The sequence below is a fragment of the Drosophila virilis genome, chromosome 3, assembly GCF_030788295.1.
Source record: "Drosophila virilis strain 15010-1051.87 chromosome 3, Dvir_AGI_RSII-ME, whole genome shotgun sequence".
Classification (NCBI taxonomy): Eukaryota; Metazoa; Arthropoda; class Insecta; order Diptera; family Drosophilidae; genus Drosophila; species Drosophila virilis.
In genome coordinates this window covers 23,847,719-23,873,369 of record NC_091545.1, presented here as the reverse complement: position 1 = coordinate 23,873,369, position 25,651 = coordinate 23,847,719, and the positions used below count along the sequence as shown (strand labels likewise).

General features: G+C 38.4%; 4 protein-coding genes across 8 annotated transcripts in view; 1 reads left to right on the top strand and 3 right to left on the bottom strand.

Annotated features, from left to right (window-relative positions):
* The window catches only part of AstC-R1 (Allatostatin C receptor 1), a 171,336-nt gene that overhangs the window by 55,337 nt on the left and 90,348 nt on the right, over positions 1–25,651 (bottom strand). The window lies entirely within an intron of this gene.
* Positions 5,198–18,633, top strand: AstC-R2 (Allatostatin C receptor 2). The gene is made up of 2 exons (XM_002048334.4): positions 5,198–5,708; positions 15,602–18,633. Exon 2 carries the CDS (start codon positions 15,853–15,855, stop codon positions 17,524–17,526), a length of 1,674 nt encoding a protein of 557 aa, XP_002048370.2. The 5' UTR covers positions 5,198–5,708; positions 15,602–15,852; the 3' UTR covers positions 17,527–18,633.
* On the bottom strand, positions 19,950–24,630 carry LOC6624663 (zinc finger protein Paris). 2 transcript variants are annotated; one of them, XM_032434328.2, is made up of 3 exons: positions 22,211–22,228; positions 22,069–22,152; positions 19,950–21,986 (listed from the first exon to the last, which is right to left on the bottom strand). In XM_032434328.2, exon 3 carries the CDS (start codon positions 21,512–21,514, stop codon positions 20,315–20,317), a length of 1,200 nt encoding a protein of 399 aa, XP_032290219.1. In that variant the 5' UTR covers positions 21,515–21,986; positions 22,069–22,152; positions 22,211–22,228; the 3' UTR covers positions 19,950–20,314. The 2 variants fall into 2 exon arrangements, with proteins under 2 accessions (XP_032290219.1, XP_015031520.1); XM_015176034.3 differs by lacking the exons at positions 22,069–22,152; positions 22,211–22,228 and adding an exon at positions 24,356–24,630.
* LOC6623291 (zinc finger protein Paris) lies at positions 22,678–24,326 on the bottom strand. Its single transcript, XM_070207976.1, has one exon. The coding sequence runs from the start codon at positions 23,722–23,724 to the stop codon at positions 22,735–22,737; it is 990 nt and encodes a 329-aa protein (XP_070064077.1). The 5' UTR covers positions 23,725–24,326; the 3' UTR covers positions 22,678–22,734.

The window sequence follows — 25,651 nt, the reverse complement described above, 5'->3', positions numbered from 1 at the left end:
TTTTTAATTTATCCCGCGTTACTGGTCAAAAGCAGTTGGCCAAGCATATAAATTAAATGATGGTCCAGCATTGAGCGATTGAAATTAGGCTGTCCACAGCTTGCCACTTGATGCCTGGATGCAGCTCTCGCTCTCTCCTGTCGGCGCTTAACGATTGAATTCTTTATGGTGCTTTTGCTATTACGTTCCCAAATTAGGGAAATACTTTGAAGCCGCATCTCTTTTGAGCTTAAGAGTGTCTGTCAAGCATTTACAAGCACATTTCATGATTTCTCAGCCATGCTCCACGAGCATTGGAACGTGCGCCTCGATATTAAATAACACTTAAATCAGAGTAGCCCATTTATCTTGATATAAATGCATTGGAATAAATGCCGAAATTTTGTTAGTCATTTGTGGCAAGAGTTAAAAATAAACAGTTAACAATATCTTAAGAACCCACTTTAGGCATTTATATTATATTAGAAACACAAATTATAGATGTTAAGACAAGCTTAAATGATAACAACGAATGTTTGTGACTTAAGCCTTAGGTAGATACAAGAAATGAATAACAAATTTCTATGTGACCAAAAGTTTTAACTCGAACACACAAACTTTATAATTGCCCCTTGGCAACGACCTGTTGCAATTAGCACTAGGCCAAATGGCTGCCACTTGTGGCACATTAAAACTACAATATAATGGCCCGACATGGCACTTTGTTCAGCGTGTCACAATTTAACGGGGTGGCTTGAAAACTCTGCTATCAACAGTTAAAAACGTCCTTGGGCTGAAAGCTGCCTAACCAGCCGTTTGTGTTGGGCGTTTGCTTAGAGTCCACGCGTTGTGGTCCCGGCACGTGCAGTGTCAAAAATTTGCTAGGTACTTAGTGCTTTGATACGCTGACCTGGACAACGTGGCAGGTGTTGTGTCAATCCTTGGATGCCACGAATGTCACCTGTCAGACATCAGCGGCGACAAGGATTGTCAACACGAGCGTACATCAGCAAGTTGTTGCTGCCGTCGATGTCGTCGGCTCCATTACAGCTGCTGTCAAAGCGGCATGCCCATATTGAAAGGGGATGCGGCGGGACCTAGATGCGGGGTACGTTTCATTCAGTGTGTGCAGCTATGCAAATGATGCGCAAACTTCAAAGGGTACGGCAGTCAAGAAATGGCTAACAAAGTATAAACCAGAACGAGACCTCGCCCAGCTGCAGCAGCAGCAGCAGAAGCAGCAGCTGCCAATTCTTCAGGGAGGGGGCAATAAGCGACCTGTCGTCCTGCTGACTTAATGCTTGGTTGGCTGGCAAAAACGCATGCCAGCGGAAATTGTTTAACAAAAGCAGGAAATGTTACATACATTCAATTACATAGACACGCTACGCCACCGTCTGCCACATATGTATGTAATACGTATTACGTATACGCAATGTATGCCCGCGTTTCTTGCGGCATGTTGACAACACTTTGCAATTGGGTTAATTGTACATTGGGTCGCTCTGACTCGTTAATGCAATGTGAACTGTGTGCGTGTACGTGTGTGTGTGTGTGCGCGTGCATGTGTGTGTGTGTGTGTGTGTGTGTGTGCAGCAACTGCTTTTTAAATGTGGGTCATTGGGGTAGTGTTTAGGTTGAGCTAAAAGCTAGAAGATGGGCGTTGGATATAACTCGCTCGAATGCCTTTCAATTGCTGCCCATAAAAATGAACACTTAAGTGCGCAAAATGGTTGAAATTTCTAGATATAATTGCAGCCACCACGTCCCCAGAGTGAACTAGACAAATGCTCCTCAATAATGTCACTCATCCAGTTGTTGGGTATCATCCCCGACAACCACTCGTCACTCATCCACGCTCCACGGCACAGACAATCCCAGTCCCTACACGTGCGGGTATCATTTGCCGCTTATACGCCACTTGATAGCTGCTGTCCTCGTCTCACCGTCGTGGAGCTACACAGTTATGGCTGGTCTCTCGACCCTCTCTGCCATAAATATGCAAATATATTACGTGATTTCTTGCAGAGATTCGCTCATAAAGCAAACAACTAGGCGAACGATGCAGTGAGTGGAATTTGCACAACTAAAACTATCCCTGAAAATGGATATGTATAGTTCGTTTAGAGTTGAACGACTATTCGTTGCCCTGCTGCCCCGTTGAGCAAAGCTGTGTTAAGAGTTTATAATTTATTATTAATATTAATATTTATTCGCTGCTTGCAGCTCACAGTTAGCGCTAGTTAAGCAAGCGCATAAATATGTATATTCTGCATATTTAATTGATGAAAGTGGGTAAATATGAGCAATTAAGTCACATTAAACATTTGCTTAACCTGCTCAATGTTTATGCCTTGCAATTATATGTTAATTAGCACGTTTTTGCATTTTTATTTCGAATATTAATTAAAACACATTTAATGTGGCCGCAAATTTGCATAGTTAATGCAACATGGCATGCCCATCAAGGCTACGCTGCCTGCTGCCGATAAAGGTTGAATCAAAGCCTCACAAAAAAAAAAATTTCGTCGGAAGTCATTTAAAACACATTTCATCGCCTGATTTTGCAGAAAGTTGTCGTTGGTACTGCGCAATGGGTGGAAATAATGGGATGAAGGGATGCGAGGGGAGCGGGCCTGTATTGGGTGCTTGCTTTTGGCATATGCCGCCTGTAATTAACATTCAGCATACATTAAACAAAATGACGTGTTATTTAAAATGAATTAATGAACCAAGCAATTCATATTTATATATATATGTACTTAAGTAGAACCTAAAGACGACAAAATGTCGAGCAGGAAGGCAACCAGGACGGGGCACAGCAGCCATTGTAAATTTGACACGTAAATGAAAATGGGCAACAAATGACAGGAAGGAAGTTGCACTTCAGCCTTAAGCGACCAGTGCAGGCAGCCAACGAAATTTAACGATCACATAAAAATAAGGACTACCAATTTAAACTAATTATTGACTCTGAATTTTAATAATGTTCGCTAAGCTCTTTACTTCCCAAGCATGGAACACCTCCGACTCTAGGTCGGGCAGCATTTATGAGCGCATTTTCGTGCTCGTATGAGCATTACGCGTAATTCTAGCAAAATTTGGCTTTTCAATTTAATGACTGTGCTTAAAGCTGGCGGAAAATGGTCCACCGTCCGCAAACCCGTACACTGACTGCAGTCAGTTTATTTACTAGCTATTAAATCGCGCATCGAATTATGTGGGTGGCAGGGAAGAAGTTTGCGGCTGCTGCTGCTGTTGATACTGTTGATGCAACTTTATAACGCATCAACTTAATGTGCTTCAGCTAATTTGCTTTTTATTAAGAGTCCGCTTCAGCCCCAACCCGGCTCCTCCAGGCCCTTGAAGACCCGCCTTCGCACTCAACGCACGTCACACGCCCTTTTGAGGCGCCAAGTGACGAGCGCAGCTTGGTGGCTGCTCTGGTGGGCTGCTGGTGGTTGCCGACAGCATCAGACAGAGGTGAAGCCGTGACGTGATTTCCACTCGAACGTGTCCGTGTCGCACTTTATTCGAAGCCAAACAACATGTACATGTTTATTATGCTGTAAATGTTGTAAATAAAAGCAAGACCAAACGGCAATGCTTATAATTTGTACCACCGACAAAATACCCTATGCAACGTCCACCAAACCCTTTTTTGTTATATAGACATAAAAGTAAACGAGGTCTTATGCATTTTATATGTTTGTCCGTTTTACTTATCAATAGTTTTACATAGGAAACAATATTGAACTTGTTTTTCAGTTGTTTTATTTTTTTTCTTTTACCAAGCTGAGGGTATTTCTGCATATTTTCATACAATATATTGTGGCGAAGCTTGGCAGCTATCTGCACGGCGCTCCACACCACAGGAAGTGCGTGCGGATTCCTGCCTTCGTTTGCCCGCTGTTTTAATGCAGTTTCCGTTTGCTTATGGCTTATGCCTACAAGCCCGCAATGCGTTTAATATTGTTAACGGCGCTTAAATAAAAAATTGATGGTGAGGAAGAGCCAAAGTGGCTTTTAAAATTAACTGCATTAATAAACAGTGAGGGCCGACAGAAATATTTGTGCGTCTGTTGGAATTACTAGGGCAAATATATGACAGAAATGAAAAAATATACGCGGATTAAGGATTTTGTGCAACAAGCGAGAGTAACACCGAGGTTAAATGCGATTGCATTTTCTATTCAAAAAGAAAATAAATATAATATTAAATCGAAATATTTGTTCAAGTAAATACCAGACATTTATTGAATTTTTAGAAGACTCATAAATAATCTATTTATTTTCGCTATTGCGCCATCAGAATTAGCCGCCGAATTTCAACCTACTCGTCATTATCATCATTGACAAGATCATTATTGCATTGCCAATTGAAATATTAAGCATACGCCGCGTAGCCGCCGCCAAATGGCTTATGGCTAATTATTTATAAAATCAACACACACCAGCACGCACACACCCACACAACACGATGCATGCACACTGGGCAGCACTTCGGTACGTATTTAGCGGTTTTGACGTCACAATTGTATTTAAGAATCCATTGACACATTCATAAATTGATGGCTGATTTATTACCAATAATTGCTTTTGATTGCTTTTGTTGTGGCTGTGTGTTTCTTTCTATTCGCAGAAGATGCAAACACTGCGCCCATAAACAAGGGGGCAAAAAAAAAAACAAACAAACAAATTCGCATAATTTGTTTATAAACAAATGCGCATTAGACATAAAAGCAAACTGCGGCGAACATCAGAGGTAACAGAAAGCGATTGGCGAAAGGCATTAAAAAACAATTATAATAATATTAATTAATAAATACTCGCACTTCTAATTTCAATCAAAGCCAAATTCACAGCATTTCAATAACATAATACTAACAGAGCTCCGAAAATAGGCCACTGACCACCCACATAGATTCCTGCTGTTAAAGGTAACATTAACAGTGCTGGAAATGGACTCCGAAACGATTCGGCTTCGGCTTTATAGCAGCGGCACGATGTTCCTGTTTCTCTCTCTATCTCTCTCCATCACACAGTGTGTCGTCGTCGTTGTTCTGCAAGCGTAACTCACACATACATACGCACATATTTTAAACAGCTGTTTGGCGTGGGCCTGGCATAGCATCATTAGCATCATCATGATCATTAACAGTGACAACAACAGAGCGCGCACACATAGATGATGTTAGGGCCAGCGGCTTCTTTAACGGCTTCAGTCGTTGCCTGTCAACAAAGCGCTGCGCACGTGTGCAAAGGCGGCGCTCGGCAAAACGTTTTCCCTCAAAGCACTAAAGGCAGACGCGCAAAGTCGGAAAAGTTGGTTTGTGTATTTGGTTGCGACTAACAATCAGCAGAAAATCATGTTTTATGTGTACGTGCAATCATAATAAATGAATAAATAGAACAGCAAATATAACCAATTGACGTGGAAACAATTGTAAATTAAAAGCTTACAATTTCTTGGTGCGTGAAATTCAAATAAACAGACGTTTAACAATAGAACAATCAACCATACGCAAACAACAAAGGCCAACAAGTTTTCAAAACTAATTAATAAAATGAGCTTAAAGACACACAACAACATTTAAACATTGTTACTTTTCGATGTTTTTAAAAATCAAAGTTTGTTAGATTGATAAGCATCTTAAATAAACACCATAAGTACGGCCAGAAAACGAAAATTTAAAAGCAAAATTACAACAGACCCGGAAGAGAGAGAGGTAAATATTTATTATTTTTACAGTAGAATAAATCTGTTTGAACCTCAACTCAGATGCAGAGTTTATCAAAACCCCAAAAACAGTTAGCCAACCCAAAACAAAAAAGTGTCAAATTTATGCGAAGCGGTAAAACGAAACTGCCGGAAATTTATATGGCTTATGAAGGGAAAAAGCCCCAGAACAAAAAACACCCACGAGCAAGTGCACACTTCAAGGATCTTTATTTGCCTTTGTAATTCAATGCCAATTCTAAGATGGCAAAGATAGAAACTTTCTCTTCATTCTTTGTTTATTTTTCCATAATTACGCAATAAACAATTTTTTTATTTATCGCATTAGTAGAATTTTCATTCGTTTCATTTGCTATTGTTATGAATAGAGCTTAAAACTATTTAGAGTTTTCCTACAATTTAATTTATGAGCCACTCTTCCGTTTGCATTTATATAATCCGTGGGAATTTAAATATAAATTCCATTGACTGCATTTTTTTTGCCAAGTCAAATTAAATTCGAATGTCATAGCAAAACCTAACAAGACTCTAACAAGCTATGCAAAAGTAAAACACAGCCTTTTACAAACCTCAAAAAAGCCCGCCAGCCGCGCCAAGTCTTGACTTCAATGCGTTTGTTCTGCTATCAAACTCATAAACCTACAATGCGTGTATTTTGACAGTTCTCGTATGTTGAATTTGTCAAAAGTCTCAAGTCAAAGTTGAGAGTAGGGTACAATCATTCCATTCAGCTGCTACTGAAGGAAGCTGTTGCCTCTGCAGTGGCTGTTTGATAAAATGTTGCATACTTTTTGGGGCAGACTGCCAAATTGCTTGGGGAACAGCCCCCACTCAGTGAAAAGCCACAATGGGGCGTCAAGCAAAAAAGACAAGTTAAATTAATAAGCACGCCGAGCGAGAGAAAGAGAAAAGACAGATAATAGTGAAATAAGTATTAAAATAGTCAAATAGAGAAGCGGACAAATTGCCTGGGGTTGCCAAACGCAAAACCGCAAAGTCAATGCTGATAATTAAATGTAATTACACAATGTTTGTATTGGTTAGTTTCTATGTGTGTGGGCGTGTCCATTTTGTTGTGGTGTGCGTAATGACGTACTTATATAAAATTATATATTATTATATGGAAACCTAAATACTCTCACCAAAAGTCCAAGCTAGAGAATTGTAAGCATATGCGAAAGATATTGTTAGATGTGCCTAACTTAAACTATGTTATACAAACAATTTATAACGAAAAAAGGAATTTTTAATTACGAGCAATAAATTACAATCTATTTGGTGGGCTACGTTTTCAAAATCGGAACAGCTTGGTTTACCCTGTCTGGCCTGTCTGTGCGGCCACGTAATTGAATTGCAACAACATGTGGAGCATCAACATCAACGCGACCCGATATCTATGGCTGTGTGTATCGGTGCATAATGTGCGCCTAATGTCAGATAAGAGCTTATAATAATGACGTGCAGGCAACGGCCTCCCAAACTTTCGGCTGGCAGCGGCAAAGTCAATAAAATGTAATTAAATCGACATTGTTATCAGTAACACACGCCCTACACACACACACAAAAAGGCACACACTAACAGTTTTAGCCTCTGTTTTATGCATTAATTTTAATAGAGACTTTGGCTCTGGATTTTGCCAAATTTTGTTTGTCAATGGGTTCATTATTTGGATGTTAGGAAAATGTGTTTTATTTTTCGATTGTGGCTATTGCTTTTTATAGAGCATACGCATTATTGTCGTTGGGCTTTGCTGAAATTTTATTTATTTTTCTAAGAATTTGATTATTTAAGGCACACAAAGAAACCAAGACAAATCAAAAATCTAGGCTAGGCTAATAACTGTATTTACCTAGAGTCTATATTCCGAAAGGTGAATAATGAATGTTAAAAAAATAAAAAATTAATATGTACTAATTGAAGAAAATAACAAGTTCTGCTCAAAGCTGCGTATAAAGAGAAACTTTTTGTTCAAAGTTAGCAAGCCTGCTTAAAAATAAAAATAATAATAATAAGCAAGGCCATTCAATAATGGTAGTTCATACCAAAGCCATCCACGGAAAATCGGCGAAACTAAAAACTAATTTATGCGCACAATGCTCTCGAAAACTGTAACAATTTCCAAAGATCGGGCCAACTTGGCCGTAACTTGTACACCGTAATGGGAGCAGGTCTGCCAACTAGTTTTTGCGAGCGGCAAATGAGCGGCGGCAAAGTTTGCACTTCAAACGAAATGAAAATACTAAAAAAAAATGTAAATTAAAGTGAACAGCAGATGGAGAAAGAAAAGAGCAAAGAGCTCGTAAGTAGCTCATTTCCATTTACCTTTTGCTGCCGTTATTCAAATCTTTGGCAATTCGCCGTAAAATACACTTCAGCAACTGCTCTTTGAATTTGATTAACAATTTTCCAGCGCGGCTATCAAAAGTTGGCTATTCACATTACGAATGTTCCAGGCAACCCCTTGAAACCAAACCCCGTTGATTTTAATTGAAATTGCATTCAAAAATTCTTTAAAAGAAAAAGTTAAGTGGCCCGGCAAAGCCTCCCCGAAAAAAAAGGATACGCAATTAACTGAAAACTTTTGTCTTTACGGTAATTTGATAATTTAAAGAAGCCTCCATTGACGCCTTATCTAGAGAAAGCATTTACGGATTTGCCACCTTAAACAGGCAGCCCGAGCTGAGTAAAGCAGAACCATAAATCCATAAAAAGAATTCTGTATGCACACAAATCTATTTATATATATATAGAGAGATGTCTTTGTGTGCGCACAGCGCACACAGAATACTTGACTACAAATACCATTATTCAGCCATATATCAGAGCTGTGGAGATGGCTCTTGAGTGATTTGCATTTTTCAAGAAATACTGCAAATTGCATAATTCGATATACAAACAAAGCTCTGCCTGCAATCGTCAGTTCGTCAACAAGGGTCTCTCACTTCTACTTCATTCGCCCACTTGCCCCATGCCAAATTGTGAACATACGTGCGCACAGTAATCCTTCAGTTCAGTCAGTTTCAATGGATCTTTCATTACATAATTGCCATCTGTTTGAAGTGCAATGCACTTGTCTGTTGGCTGGTGAAACCGAAAAACCGAAAAGCTTGCCGTGACCGGTAAGTTTTAAGGCTTTAAGCTGGCCCTAACACAAATTAGCTATCACTTTGAAGCAGCCAACCTCACAGAATAAGTGACTGTGAGTATTAGAGAAATCTTCATTATCATCATCAACTATTGCCGACATTTCAATTAGCTTTAGAGGCAACATTTTGTGGCATTCAACAATTTTTTCACTTATGGCAACGGTTGTGGCAACACTTGCTGCGTCATGGTCGTGTCATGTCGTAATTCCTTCGAAAACGCGTCTCAATTGCGGCAATGTAAGACAGAATTCCATTTAATTAAAGGTTTTTTATAAGGATTATTGGACCAGAAGATAAGTATAGGGGGGGTTGGATAGCTGTCAGCAGAATATAAGGTATTATGTTCGCAATTGAGACCTTCTAGGGACTCATTTTTTTAGTGAGAATCGCTCTGGTAAGGAACTTGCACAACTTAAATTATCACAAATATTTCTATATATAACTTTTATAAATAGAATTATAATAAATGTCATGCCTAAAATGCCTTTAACTCTCTCTTGCACTTACAGCGAGTTCTATTTTTGCTTGTCTCGAAGTCTAACTCGTGTTTATATTGGATAGTCTCTCTGGTACTGATAGGTTAATTCTTTCTACGACCTGACAGGCAATCCCATTTGCTTTCACTTGAAAGAATCTAACAAGATGTAGTTATGTTCATCGATGCGAGCGTCGAATGATTTACATTGACACTTGGCTCTAAGTGAAAGTTGGGTATAGTCAAACCACTGTTTAAGTCCAGGCCCGAGTACGGAGCATGCAACAAGTGCTTGAGTCGAAGAAAATTTATCGATGCTAAAACTTGCTTTCAAAGTGAATTACGACAAGTTTGTCGCAGAGGTAAGTTGTGTGACTAATTGAAAAGTTGTAAGTTCGAAGCACGAAAATAGAAAAACTTCTATCCAAAGAATTTTCGAACTAAACTTGTTTGTCAGACAACAGAAAGCTTGCACATAAACAAGTTTGAATATTTATGGCGATAAAATTAACAGATTCCACCTAAGGACAGCTACTTCAGCCACTTTTACTTCTAACTCTTACTCAACGCTAGCTATATTTGTGAGTATATCTGTAACAAGATTAAGTTATTATTACGTGGCCGACAACAAAAAACCTATAAAAAATTGCAATATTGATTTATTAATCTAAGATACTGTTGTAGCCGTTCATGTTAGTCGTTTCTCAAAGCATACTAACTAGCTTATGTTTTCATAGCCAATTTATGAGTCATACGAAAACTCTGGCTATTATTTTTATTGCATTCATGTTTCACTTAAGCTTCACTTGGCCAAACAGGGCTCGTAAATTGGCCAAGTTATTTGGGCACGCACATGTTTGAAAAGTCATATATTTTCGTCACAATTTTCATTGATCTGCATATCGGAGTTGGCTACAGCTTTCATTTCCGTTGCTTTGATGATTCTGACCCGCTATGTTTTTTTATACCCTATAAAATTGTTGACCCATGGTGTGTAAGTTTTGACTATAGGCTGTATAAAGCTTTTTATATGTCTCCCTAATGATATAGGATTCAATCACCTTAAATTATGTGTTCTTTAAAATAACTTAATTCTCTTAAACTCTAAACCCTAATATTTGCCAATATTTAGGCTCAATATGAGGCATTCAGTAGTCTATCAATACTTGTTTGTTTATTTTTTTTGTGTTGCACTAGTGATACGATTTATGTGGACATCGTCCATTTATCGCGCCATCATATCTTGTTTTTTTCTGTCGAACGAGCGGCCGAGTTGCCGCTCGGCTGGACATGTACCCATAACAATAAATATATGTAAAATATTTTACTGCTCTGTACAGAGTCATATTTTTATAGCAACTCGAACGCGAAGGCCGCCAACTTTGTCACTATTTGAGCATTTATATGTACATATATATCAACCATTTTATTATCTCCTACAACCAGTTTATATTTATGAGTGTGTGTGTGTGTGTGTTATTCCTAGTTCTCAGTTGCTGCTGTCCTTTCGTAACCATGAAATAGTCAAGAATGGGCATAAGAATGCAAATATAACAGACAGTAGGAAACAGCTGCTATCATAAAAAAGTATATACTATCTTGTATATTCCTAATCTGATCCCGCTATGGTCAGCTTGTTATTTGTATACGTTGAAATTTACATTTCTATGATACATATGAGGACAGTGTATAGATCTTAACAGCGACCATTTCTTCTTGGTTTATGGAAATCAATTAAACCTAAACCTTTGCTTTATTTTCGGTTTTCTAGCAGTTATTTTTATCAGAATTATATGTCATATATTATTTATCCAACTGTACCGCAATCCCCGCAATTTGCTGGCGAGCAAGCGGACAATTGCGATGCTGGAGACGCCAACATCGATATCGACACCGTTGTTGGCCTGGTCATGATTTATAAATAATTAAATATTTATTTTCGCACGTCCTAATGACGTTGGCAGTGATGTCAGCGTTTGGCTTTTGCCCGCCTCATATGCTCATTAATATTAATAAGACGCCATCAGCCGAGCAGCACATGGCAACTGGCCCAATCTCTCTCCCTCCCTCTCTCTGACACTGTCTCTGTCTGCTTTGCTGGACTAATCTCAACAGGTGTTTGTGTTTATGTTTTGCCGCGACACACGTGTCGTCCTTGTGGTAATCAAGTCAAGTACCTGAGAGCTCGAGCACGAAAAGTTTCGCTTTGTCCTGGAGCACTCGGTCTACATGGGTAGGGTGTCGTTTATCGTTGTCGTTTTCGTTTAGGCTAGAATCCAATTTCCATTATCCAATTTTGATGCTGTCAGGCCCGCATAAATAAAATTCGCTGCGACTACAATATTCGAGGGCCGATCCCCGGTGCTTTGTTATGCAAATCTCAGCAAAAAGTATCAATCTCCTACTTAGGACTTAGTCAAGACAAAGTCCATTTACTGCAGGAGCCTCTGGCTAAGGCTCCAGTTCATGCCCGGACCATGGCCCAACACATGTTTTATAGCCTTATGAGTTCCCAGTTGCCGTCGTTTTATAGCCGAAAACATTATAACTCATATTTTTCCAAGAATTTTTGCTGCTCTTTGAGTGAGTCCCCAAAGCAAATAAAAAACGAGGAAAAATAACAAAAGAGAATTGTCTCTGTTCACTTTAAAAATATTTTTAACTGTTCGCGCAGCTGCGGCATCAAAATAACATCATTTTTTTACAAATTTCAGAATGGCATAATTGCCTGGTCCCAGGATTCAAGCATGATATTGCAAAAGAAATTAATTGTATAACTTTTAGGCAAAAAGTATAAAAACGGAGGTTGTGCAGAAAAATTCTGTCATACCTCACTACTCCATCCTACTCTACGAATTCATTCGTAAAAGCCTGCACAATTGCTCCTTGTTTACTTTGTATACCGCCATTGCTACTGGTTGACAGTTCCAGGACCCCGCCCAGCCACCACTTAGTGTTATCACAGGTGTACGACGTCGGCGATGTTGCCGAAGAAAAAACAGCACAACAAATAAATAACAAAATCACTTGTGTATAATTTTGAACAAAGAGCGGCGCGCATAAAAGCGAAAGTGATTTAAAATATATCGACTATAAAATATACTCTTCATATAAGAAAATACCCTATGCGCCGCAACAGCTGGAAACTTCCATATGAAAAATTCAATATATGTCAAATATGGTTTACAGCTGAGGTATCTGTATCCTTCGGTATCACAGAGAGATTACCAAATATTATATATACTAGGAATGCGAAAATGTCCTGCATATAACTTCTATTCACATCCCACCTTTTTTCCGATTAACCGTGTCTAAAATGTCGATCGAAGCATGCTCGAAATATGACAGGGTATATTTGCTTTGGTTACTGTAAATAAATGAAATAAAAAACAAATACGAACGTTGCGGAGCAACCGATTGCGCAATACTCTGTTAACAGTTTATTAGCAGCCTAAATAAGCCAAAAAGAATTTTTGAATATTTGACTGCCAATGGAATTATATAATAAATACATACAATATCAGTCAAATGCAGCTTGTTACACATGTTTACAGCATTTTATTATGCCTTTATCAATTCACTTTATGGATACAGGGTATTGAAATGTTTTCGATGATAACAAATTTTTGTACACCATTTACATTTTGACTTTTTTTTTTGAGCGCGTGTCTCTTGTGTGTGTTTTCCAAAGGTGAGCGCACTTTTCTCTTTTTATCTATATAATTTGATTTATGCCGCTGGCAACCACAAACAACAACACTGCACGTTTATCGATTCTATATTTTGTGTGCAGAGTGTTGTGTGGTGGGTTGCTTAACGCCTACCAAAACTCGCTTTAAGTTATCTATATGAATATCCATTAAAGATGATGAGCCACGCGCGCTTTCAGCAGCGCTTAATGTTAGCGTCAACGACGTGCCACGCCCACAATACTACTCAGGCACGCCTCCGCCCAGCATTTAAGCAATAAATTAATTTGGCCCACGAAGCAACTGAAATCAGTGTCTAGACGAAGGCCTTGGCCAGACCAACTCGAGAGCCGCAAAAGGCGCGTGTTGAATTTAAAGAGCCCACAAGTGCGCTTCAAGGCACTTGCCGAGTTCAAGTCCAAGTCCTGGCCCTGCCACTACAACTGGCACTGGTCATAGTCGTCCTACCCGACAGTTTAGCAGGCTTCAGCTGCAAGCCATGCCAAGCTGGAGCCATGTCCATTAATTTTTTTTCTTTTTCGATTTTGATGTTAATTTTCATTTGTCTGTTGTTCTTTTGGTCTTTAACGTTGCCTCGAATGGTTTATGTTACTCGCACATTAGTCAAATGCCACAATGTGGCAGACAATATGAGTAAATTAAAACAAGCTAAACATTTTTCAAACAAACAATTCACAGTCATGACGAAATTGTTTATAAACAACAGCTACGCTTCATATATATTTTCGGAACATTTAGATCACTTTATTATTTAAAACATGCATAAATAGCTGTTTAAAAATGTTTATCTGAGTTATAAGTTGTTTAAATACGCATTTTTGCTAAGTATAATTCCCATGAATTACAGTGTATTATCCTATATCCTAATAAAGATAATTAACTATTATATGCAGCAGTTAAAACCACTTCATGCCATAGTCCCTATAATTACTATGCGATTCGCTGAGGTGCCAATTAATTTATTTGAAATACATAAATTAATCAAATCCCTGTGGCATTAGGAGTCTAAATGCTAAATGTATTGCGAACGTGTGAGTGGCTTTTCCAACATTTATCAATTACATTAGTTTACATAAGCTGCTTGGGGGCATCAGTTTACGTTTACTCCAAACTATTATCCAAAACAAAATTTTAATTAAACAGAGTGTGCTGACATGTGTATATAGAATCAAAACACGATTCACAATACAAGATCCCAACAATTGAAGCCATGATGATTGGATTGGACTATAATCAAAATATACATTTTTCAACTATGTTTTGAGTTTGCTCGAGGATGACAGAAGAGAAAGTTAAAAGCAACATTTGACATATTTTTGTTTCACATTTTGTTTTCTCTCTTACTTTTGAACTGTTCTGTACTTTTCTCTTGCTCTTGATTACATTTTTACCTATTCTTAAGATCTAAAGTTGATAGAAGAGTTTTTTCTTAATATCTTGATTTAATTCCTGTTTATAAGCAACAATATTTGAGAAAAAATGTGGAGGTAACACAACCAACCAAAGCAAGCACATAAGAGGTACATGGCCGAGTGCAATATGCAATCATTATGCTCCAATTACACGCAACCGGTTGTCAGGCGTTTATGGCCTTTGTGGTGTTTGGCAACATGTCTAACAATTGATTGCTACCGAGTTTTGTGGCGTGCACCTGCTTTGGACAGGCCTTTTAGGATGATCAGTAGCCGGGTCTGATTACCTGTCGACAAATCATGTTGTTGAGGCTGGTAAAACCTTGCTAAAAACGCAATCATGTGCCAGGTATGTTGTTGGTTTGACCCAAGACCCTGGTGTGAGGGCACAGCTAGTGATTAGAGTGCTAATTGGGAGTTCAGCTGAGAGAGAATTTCGGTGTCGGAGATCTGGGAAAATGTCATTAATCGCAGCTGTAGACCAGGTTATGGAAAAGGACATCAACTCATATATTTCAGTCAGCTCATGTTGTTCAGCTAACGTGGATAACAACAATTAATTCATTAGAGCCAACCATCTTGTTGGGCTGCGGGGGGTAGACTATTCCCCAATATTTTTTGCCTTGACCTACAAATCTGTGTGGCATTCGGCCATGGCTCGTGGCAAATTTATTCTTGGCCCAAACAAAAACTTAGTCGCCTATTGGCCTTCTGTCTGCGGAGTTTTCTTAAGATGATGCTACGCTGATTTACGCAAAGCTTAGAGACTTTTATGAAGGATTTAAATTACGTTAAGTTATAGCTTACTTAACTTTATGTGCTTATATAGAAAAAACTACATCGAAAATGATGAACCAAATGTAAAAGTAATTTTTGCAAACATTATCTAAATTTAAGTGTTAGACTGATTGAAGGGATTATAAGAACTGACCAAGGGTCGAAAGAGAAATTGCCCTTCCGTCCCACCTAAGCTGCATAGTAACACATTTAATACATATATGCTGATATGCTGTATGGTTAGTGCTTTCATTGAGTAACATTTTATGTGGGCTATCAATCTAAGCCAATTAGTTGTGTAACACGAGTATAATGTATCATGAAAATAATAATACGCTTTTGCATTCTTCTCTCATTTCAGTTTGAAATCTGAAATTATGTGACGGCAGCTATGTGGTTTGCATCTGCACTTTAAGCCCACGCATCAAGTATGGAAAACATATCAAAATATTTGAATTTTAGCAGCAGGCATCATCTAATGAGCGTTGCCCGGGATTGAAAATTAGCCAAGCGAACATAACGATATCAGCAGCAACACGAACAGGAGCAGCAACAGTAGCAGCAGGATTAGCATCGGTAACAGTGGGTGGAACAACAAGCCACACAACAAACATGAAAGGCTACCCGAAACCAAATGGTGCCGCTAACCGCAGCTGCCACATGGACCATGTCCATGGTGGATGTGGCGTCCTGTTATTTCTGCTGACAGCGCTGACACTAACGAGCTTAATAACGCCCACAGAGCAGTTGACAGCGACGTCGACGTCGGTGGCGACATTGGCAAATGGAACAGCAACAGTCCAGCCTATGCCCACTTACACCAAATCCAGCGACGCCGACGCCGCCGCCGACAGCGACATAGACGTTGACGTCAACAGCGAAGGCTTTAGTCCAGCATTGGAACTTTCGGACTACTACAAGCACATGAATGCGAATCTGGTAAATGGCGGCAGCGGCAGCGGCTTCATATTTCCGTCTGGCTTCAATGGAACACTGCCGATTGGCTTTGGCGGCGACCCGCCCAATGGCAGCGGCCCCTACAATCCAATGCAGGGTTGCCGCCGAGACGGCAGCTTTGGTCTGGAGCTCATCACGATGATACTCTATGCGCTTGTCTGCATTGTTGGTCTCTTTGGCAATACGCTAGTCATCTATGTGGTGTTACGCTTCTCTAAGATGCAGACGGTCACCAATATCTATATACTCAATCTGGCGATAGCGGATGAGTGCTTTCTGATTGGCATTCCATTTTTACTCTACACAATGCAGGTGGGTAACTGGCCATTTGGCAACTACATGTGCAAGGCCTATTTGGTTAGCACCTCGGTGACGCAGTTCACCTCCTCTATATTTTTGCTCATCATGTCGGCGGATCGTTATATAGCCGTATGTCATCCGATATCATCGCCCCGCTACCGTACCCCGTTTGTCTCTAAAGTGGTCTCGGCTGTAGCCTGGACGACATCGGTGTTGTTAATGCTGCCTGTTATTCTGTTTGCCAGCACATTCGAGTCTGGTCCAGGTCACGTCTCCTGTAGCATTAATTGGCCCGAAGCGTTTAATATACAATCAGACTCTGCGTTTATTCTGTACTCTCTGGTACTGGGCTTTGTGACGCCGCTGATTTTCATCATGATCTTTTACTGCCTGGTCATACGTAAGCTGCATACGGTGGGCCCCAAGCACAAGAGCAAGGAGAAGAAACGCTCACACCGCAAGGTTACCAAACTGGTGCTGACCGTGATAACTGTATACATTATGTGTTGGTTGCCCCATTGGATATCACAGGTGGCATTGATTAACTCAACGCCCGGCTGTGCCTCCAGGCTGGAGCTGGCAGTTTTTCTAGCCTGCGGCTGCCTTAGCTACTCAAACTCGGCGATGAATCCCATACTCTATGCCTTCCTTAGCGACAACTTTAAGAAGAGCTTTATGAAGGCCTGCACTTGTGCGGCACGAAAAGATGTGAATGCCCAGCTGCAGCTGGAAAACAGTTTCTTTCCCAAGTTTGGCAAGGGGCGACAATCGGAGCGCTTGATTGGCCCCAACGCCGCTGCAAATAACAGCAAGGCCAAGAAGAGGGCTCTGGCTAATGCCCGGAACAATAATGCGCAAATGACCACAACTACAACGACAACCACGGCTGGCACAGACGTCGTTACCTCCATACAGCCTGTGGCAATAACTCATACGGCACCCGAGGTTACCCCAACTGCTGGCGCCGCCCTGCTCGTTGTCAACGCCGAGACCAACTGTAAGCCACCGGTGCTCCATACGGATTTATAAGAGCGGGCTCCCGGTATGCCGCTCGAGACGGTTGTATTTATAGCGCGCAGATGAGTGCGTGTAGAAGTGTGTCCAGGGGAGTTGCAGTTGAATGCAGAGCTGATTAGTAGACCAGAATGTTTACTATAAGGAGAACATTGATATTTTTTACAATATGTAAATTCAGTTTTATATTATCCTTCACATTCGCACACACCGGCAGGTTTAGTTCAGAATGTTAAGTCTTTGACGAAAGATTTTCAGATTTTAACTTTAAGTAATATGGAGCGAAGTGTGGTTAAAGCATTAAGCCAAAGATATATTCAGAGAAAGACCTTGATGATAGTTTGAAAGTTGTGAGCAACTCACAAATCGAAAGAATGTAACCAAAAAAAAAATTTAAAACTAAACAATTGAAATAATATTTAAGGGGAATTATTCAATAAACAATTCCACTGGAAATAAAACGAAAAAAACAAGTATTTGAACAAATATTCACATTACCGAATGAAATTCCCAATGTGATGATGATATAAGGAAGACGATTAACAAGATATTGCATACAAAATAAATCAAAATATGCGTTTAAAATTAATTGATTAATAAAGTTTATAGTATGTAGTTATTCAATTATCAAACATAATGAATACTAATTCAAATTTAATATTAATGATATAAACATTTTTAAAACTGAAATTGATGTTAAAATTAATGTTTCAATTCGCTGTATACCCCTTAATAATTATATCAAAGCAGTTAAAATATCCCTTTGAATGAGCTATTAAATTACAATGAAAAACTAAAAACGCGTTTCTGCTAAGCAAACGAAATTAAGAAATTGAAATAAAAATATTTTTAGTGTTGCCATTTAAAAATTTACGTGTATTGTACTATTTGTATTTTTGAATGTAACATAAGCCTATTAACATTCTCATAGATGTAATTATTTAAAAAGAAATTCTTAACGTTAGTCAAGAAGAAAAACTACAGGAATTATGCATGAATTAAACAAGAATTACATATTAAGTGTCATTTGAGCTGCAGCAACGTTTTTTTGGCTTGATACTGTGAAATAAAGTGGATTTTAAGTTCATATGAAAATAAATAAAATATAAAACACAAATCGAGTTTGTTGGGATACTCAAAATTTAGCTAACTAACCTCATTCGTTTCAAAATCAAATATTTGACAGATATGCTAATTTTGTATGACATTAAACATTTTTGATTAAAATATCATTGCTTACTTATATTTTCCATATGATTAAAAGAGTACAATTAACATTTAAACGGCACCTCCTAATATTAAAGCACTAGAAATTCAAAGTTAATCCAGTTTAAATACAAATCAATTTGGCGAGGAGTCAATACATTCTTTTAAAATTATATAAATGAAACATAAAAATGCTCCATGGCCAAGTGCAATATGCAATCAATATGGCCTTCTAAAGCTCCTTAATAATTTCACTCTATCTGGCCCACACTCAATCGGCTGCCAGTTTATGGCCTTTGTTTGGCAACATGTCTAACAATTGATTGCTACCCAGTTTGTGGCCTGCAGCTGCTTTGGACAGGTCAAATCATTTTGAGGCATGTTAAACCATGCTGCAATCATGTGGCAGGTCTGTAGTTCATTTGACACGAGACTGTGATGTGAGGGCACAGCTAGTGATTAGAGAGCTAATTGGCTGAGTTGGGAGAGCAATTTTGTTTCGAGGATCTGGGAAAATGTCATTTAACGCAGCTGAATACCAGGTTATGGAAAAGCGCATCAGCTCAAATATTTCAGTGAACTCATTTTGTTTATCTACCGTGGATAACAACAATTAAGTCTTTAGAGCCCAACAAGCTGGCTGCCGGGGAGTAAACTATTTTCCAACATTTTTGCCTTGACCTAAAAATCTTTGTTGCATTCATCCGTGGCACGTGGAAAACTAAATCTTGTCCCAAACAAAAACTTGGTTGCGCCTTCTGTCTGCGGAGTTTTTTTTAGATGATGCTATACTGATTCACGCAAAGCCTAGAGACTTGTATCAAGGCGGAATTTTTTTTGCGACGCATCATAAATATTACACAAAATCAAAAAGATAAGATTTAATAAGAGATGAATATTTTTTATGGTAGTCATTGGGACAATTGGATCTCCGCTCACCGGAATGAACAATTTGTCGCGTTTTAAAAGCATATATATGGAGAAAAATATTTTCACAATTTCGGACAGGTAAAAGGACGGTAAAGGTAAGGGGAAAAACAACAAAGCCTCATTTTACTTTTTTTGACTTATATGTCGACTTTCTAGTATGCTCTCTCCATCTATGTAATAAAAGAGCTATATCGGGCAGTTGTTTGTGTTTTTATAATACGCTGTAAAATTAAAAGATGCAAAGAATAGGGGCAATGGAGTAGACGTTCGCGGTAATATCGTGTCGGGTAGAGTAAAGACTACTATATATTTTATCTGTTTAGGGAAAATACATTTATTAGCAGTTCAGCAATTTTTTAACATATATAAATACATATTTTTATAAGATAATTTCTACTCTAATTTGTATTGCCATTTAAAGAGTGGCTGCGCAGATGGTTGACTAAGTTATATCTCACAGTACAGTCTTTTGGTCAGTGGGAACACTTGAACAAATGGTCGCCAGAATCAACCAGTTGCTGGTTCTTGAGCACATATGGGTAGAAGATTTCGGGCATATCTGATATTTAAAAGGACGTTCGACCATGCCTTATCAAATTTTTTTCTATTAAATATATAGCCATAAATTCGTTAAAATCCTTTTGACTTCATTTAAATTTTGAATTTTTTATATGCTTTCGGATTCGTTTTTAGAAACGTGTATTTTCTGATGCTGGTTTAGACCTTGTTTTGTATTAAAGTTCTTAGGGCAGTGGGGACACTTGAACATACTCTTGCCGGTGTGAACAGCTTCGTGTGTTTTAAGATTTGATGCCTGGACAAAAGATTTCGGACATTTCGGACACTTAAAAGGACGTTCACGTTCAGTGTGAATACGAGTGTGCCTTATCAAATGTTCATTTCTTTTGAATGTCTTACCACTAGTCTTACATTTTGCCTCCTTTGGTTTCTTTTCAATCACTTTTTGATCCCCGTGCTTTCTAAGATGATCGTTTAGATTATATTTTCGGGTAAAGGTCTTTTGGCACTGGGGACATTTGAACAAACGCTTGCTGCTGTGCACAGTTTGGTGTGTTTTAAGAGTAGATGCCCGGGTAAAAGTCTTTGGGCATTTCGGACACTTAAAAGCACGTTCGCCGGTATGAATCAGATTGTGCCTTGTTAAGTAAGAATTTCCTATAAAAGTCTTTCCGCAAATTTTACACTGGACTAATTTTCTTGATATCGATTTGTTTTTAATCATATTTTGATCAGCCTCCTTTCTAATATTATCGTTTAAATCAAAATTTTTTCTACGCTTGCGGGTATGAACAATTTGATGTCTTTTAAGATCACTTGATTGGATAAAAGATTTCGAGCATTTCAGACAATTATGCGGACGCTCACCAGAGTGAATACGATTGTGTCTTATTAAACTCATATTTGAGCTAAATTCTCTTTCACATGTCTTACATTTAAATGTATTTTTTGAGTTTGGATTATTTTCAGTTATACTCTGACTTTCTTGTATACTCTCTACAGGTACCTCCAGCTTATAGCTTTCATCTACATCTTGTTTAATCATATCCTTGACTAGCTCCCAATCTTCTTCTGCTAGCATATCGATAAAGTCTTCTGTTTCCATTAGACTCATACTAAGTAGCTTATGGCTATCTTCGGCATTGCGCTTTAATCTATAAGCTATTTTCACATCTAATATACAAGACCCGCAAATCTTCTTTGTAAGTTTATCGTCAGGTTTTACTGGGTAGGTGACACATTCATTTAAGATCTGCGCAAGGGTGAGTTCGCACTCAGACATATTCCCATCCGCGAATATATCCACCAGGTCCACTGTGCTCATGCAAACGCGACAAACGCTCTCCATGTCTTACTTAGTTGTCTTCACATTCAAGTAAGGGCGGTTGGCTATAGCCAATTTGTGATTTGTTCTTCAAAGAACAGGTATTTTCAAGGTACAGTGGGGTATGTCAACGCTTACTTATGGAGGGCTTGAGCTATATAAATTGGTTGCATAACCTGATCGTAACTTATGTTTGTTGATTAAAATTATTTCTTTGATATATATGTTACTACGAATTCACTACAGGACAGTTCTTCTTCGCTCTAACCGGTGGTTTTCGTTGAGAGTTTTTGGCATTGCCTGTTATGCACTTTGATTTTCTCTTCTTTTCTTGACGGCGCGATTAAGCTAAACACGACTCGCTTAAATTCTCCAAGACAATTAGAATCGCCCACGTATTTGCTTTGCTTGAAAAGGCAAATAACGAGAAGAAAATTTTCACTGATATACAAAGCCAAGTGCGAATTACAGCACGAACAAAATTAGCATATATTCCCTGGAATGACGAAACAAAAGAAAACTTTTTTTATTAATGATGAGAAAACAAACGTTAAACGCCTAAAAGGCAAAGAACTGACCAAAAATATGTTACGTGTGTTCAAAATAAGTGTATATCAGCAGCAAGCATCAGCAAGCGATCAGGAGGCGGAGGAACAGCAGAGCTAGCGGGGGAAGCAGTATGAGAATATCAATCAAAATAACCAACGATTGTTCCTTTACTTGCTACGAAATATGACGTGGGTCCAACGGCTCAGTTTTTGAAGCTGTGAAGGTGTGTAGTTGATTATACAAAAAGAACGAGATGTTAGAGCACAGCTCGTGATTAGGCAGCTAATCGGGAACCGAAATGAGACTGAATTTCTGTATCGGGGATAAGGAATAATGCCATTAATGGCAGCTATAGACCAGGTTATGGAAAAAGTCATCAAATCATATATGCCTGCAACTCATGTTGTTTATTTAACAGGGATAACAACAATCAATTAATTAGAGCTAACCAGCTTTTAGAGCTGCGGGTGGTAGACTATTCCCCCAATATTATCTGTCTTGATCTACAAAACATCGCATGTTTGACTGTGGCAAACCAATTCTTGGTCGCTTATTGGCCTCCTGCCCACAGTTTTGTTTAGATATTGAATAAGTATTCGTTAGTTAAGTTTAAATAAGAAAATTATCTATTTACAATAACAAGTTTTGTCATGTATAGCACTTTTTTATTTATTTATTTGCTCAACAATCGATGATTACTTTTTGATTTTATTTTGGACTGCTTTATTCCTATTGCGTAATTTCCTTTTGGCTTCTTTTATTGAAGCGTGATGTCTCAGATGGCTGACTAGGTTATGGTTTCTAGTAAAGTCCTTCGGGCAGTGAGGACACTTGTACCTACGCTCGCCGGTGTGAACAATTTGGTGTGTCTTAAGAGATGATGCCTGGGTAAAAGCTTTTGAGCATTCGGAACACTTAAAAGGACGCTCGCCGGTATGAGAACGAATATGTCTTGACAAATGATCATTACTTTTGAATGTCTTACTGCAAACATTACATTTGTACTGTTTTCGAATTGACGTTTCAATTAGAACACTGTGATTAATAAGATGTTTGTTAAGATGATATTTTCTAGAAAAGTCCTTTGGGCAGTGGGGGCACTTGTACATACGCTCGCCGGTGTGAACAATTTGGTGTGTCTTAAGAGAAGACGACTGGGCGAAAGTTTTTGGACATTTTAGACACCTAAAAGGTCGTTCGCTGGTATGAATACGATTATGTGTTATCAAATGGGCATTTTTATTGAACGCCTTTCCGCAAGTCTTACACTTAAATGTCTTCTTCGAGTTAGTACTCTTTTTAGGTTTATTTTGCCTTTCTTGTACGCTCTCAACATGGTTCTCCAATTCAGAGGTATCATCTAGCTCTTTCTTAATTGAATGGTTCACGAGTTCCCAATCTTCTGCTGCTAGCGTATCGATAAATTCTTCCAAATCTGCCTGTAGACTCATATTTAGCCGCTTATAGCTATTATCGGCAGTGAGTTTTAATCTAAAAGCTATTTTCACATCAGAAATACAAGACCCGCATATCTTCTTTGTAAGTTCATCCTCGGGTGTCACTGGGTACTTGACGCATTCATTTAACATTTCTACTAGGGTGCGTTCACAATCATGCAGCTTCCCATCTGCGAATATATCCACCAGGTCCACTGTGCTCATGCAAACGCGACAAACACTATCCATGTCTTACTTAGTGGTCTTCACATTTAAGACTGCTGCAAGGGTGGTTGACTACCACCAATTTATGCATTGATCCTCAAAGCTGAGATATCTCAAAGGCACCAGTACCTGCGCCAGTGTGGTACAGCAACGCTTACTTATTGAAGTAAGGTAGGTACTTATTGGGGTTAGGTAGAAGGGTCGCAGAAGCGGTGCGTAACCGATCTCAGTTACCTAAACTTAAAATATTCTACGGGTCTGTACATTTGCCTGCTCATTATTATTATTAATAATAATGTTTTGCGAACATATTCAACGAATTAAAGAAGATACATTAATATGGTTCATTTTGTCAATAATTTTAACTATGCGAGCAAAGGAAGTTTTAATTTTATTCTTCTTATTCTTCAGTAAATAAAATTGTGATTTTAAGAAAGAAACTGCGCTTAAAAATCACCGCATTAGTTCATAGACCAAAACAAGAACAACATTATATATAAAGATACAAAATGTATGCGTAGAAGTCAAGCTGCAGCTGGTTGCCAGCAGAATTCTCTACAATTGTCATACAAATTTATTGTATGTCAAGCGCAATCATATTAAAATGATAGTGTATTTTAAATTTAATTATAGTATTCAAATTATCGTTTATCACCTTCGTAGCTATCTAATGCTTATCTTTTATGATGGCCACAACAGCAGTAATTCGCTCCCTCTGAATCTCTCTCTATGTATCCCTCCGCTCGCCTGCTTTTGACTTGCAAATGTATCTTCGACCGTGCGTACCAGATGCAGATGCAGATGGAGACAGATATATATATATATATATATATAAGACAACTTGCATTTGAAAGTGTGACAATAAACACATAAAAACAAGAACGAACGGCTAACTTCGGGAAGTTGATTTTTGAATACTCTTGATTTTACATTTGAATAATTGTTACTTAGTTTTTTTGTAGCTAAATGACAATAAAGATTTGCGGTAAGAATCGTAGTACGCAGGTTGATTAAAAAAATTGAAGAAGTTCTTCATGGAAAATCTAAGCTTTTTATCTTTATTTCTATGGGAGCTATTAAATATGTGTTCATATATATATGTGTGCAACAAACAAACGAAGCTATGCATAATATTATGACGATGGCCTTAAAACTCCGAGATTGATTTGTATTAAAACAGACAGACCAACTTAATTATATTGATGGCTATTGGGACTGATTAAAAAGCTTAGCTATATAGGGTCAAATATGCCTACTATGCGTTACACAATACATGACAAATGTTGTGTACCCTTTGCAAAAGTTAAAAGAAGGCAAAAGTGTGAGCGACAAAAACAAAACAATAAACTACAAAGAGCAAAAAGGGCAGAAAATTGTCAACAAGAGGAACAATTTTCATACTTGATGTAAATGTCAATTTGAAAATTCACAAGATGCTAACAACCTAACAGGGCAGGGTGCTTGGCTTGTCGAAAGATAATTCCAAACACTTTCCTTCACGTCGAACATAAGAATGCTGTGGCAAAAATTGCTCGACTAGGTGATGCTCTGTACACAGAATATCTGTACAACATTTCGGACTGACGAGCTGACCGATTGAATTGTAAGGGAAACTGGGTACTAGCAAAGCCGGGTAACACCATTTAGTATTTGAATATATTAACCTATAATCCAAATTTTGACAGCCTTTCCGATAAAGAATTTAGAACTAATATGAATATTTATTTGGTGAGGGTCTGTTGAAGGCTATAGAAAGGGAACAGAGGACCATTAAAGTCTTCTTTTAAACGTTTTATAGATTTCTGCAAGTATATACACAATTGTTCCCCATTTATCTGTACAGGGTATAACGCATACGCGTACTTTTCTCGAGGAAAAAAGCAGAGAAATGCAACGAAAAAAAAAATTGCACAACATATACTGGAAACTAAACTGAAACTTTGTTAGCAAA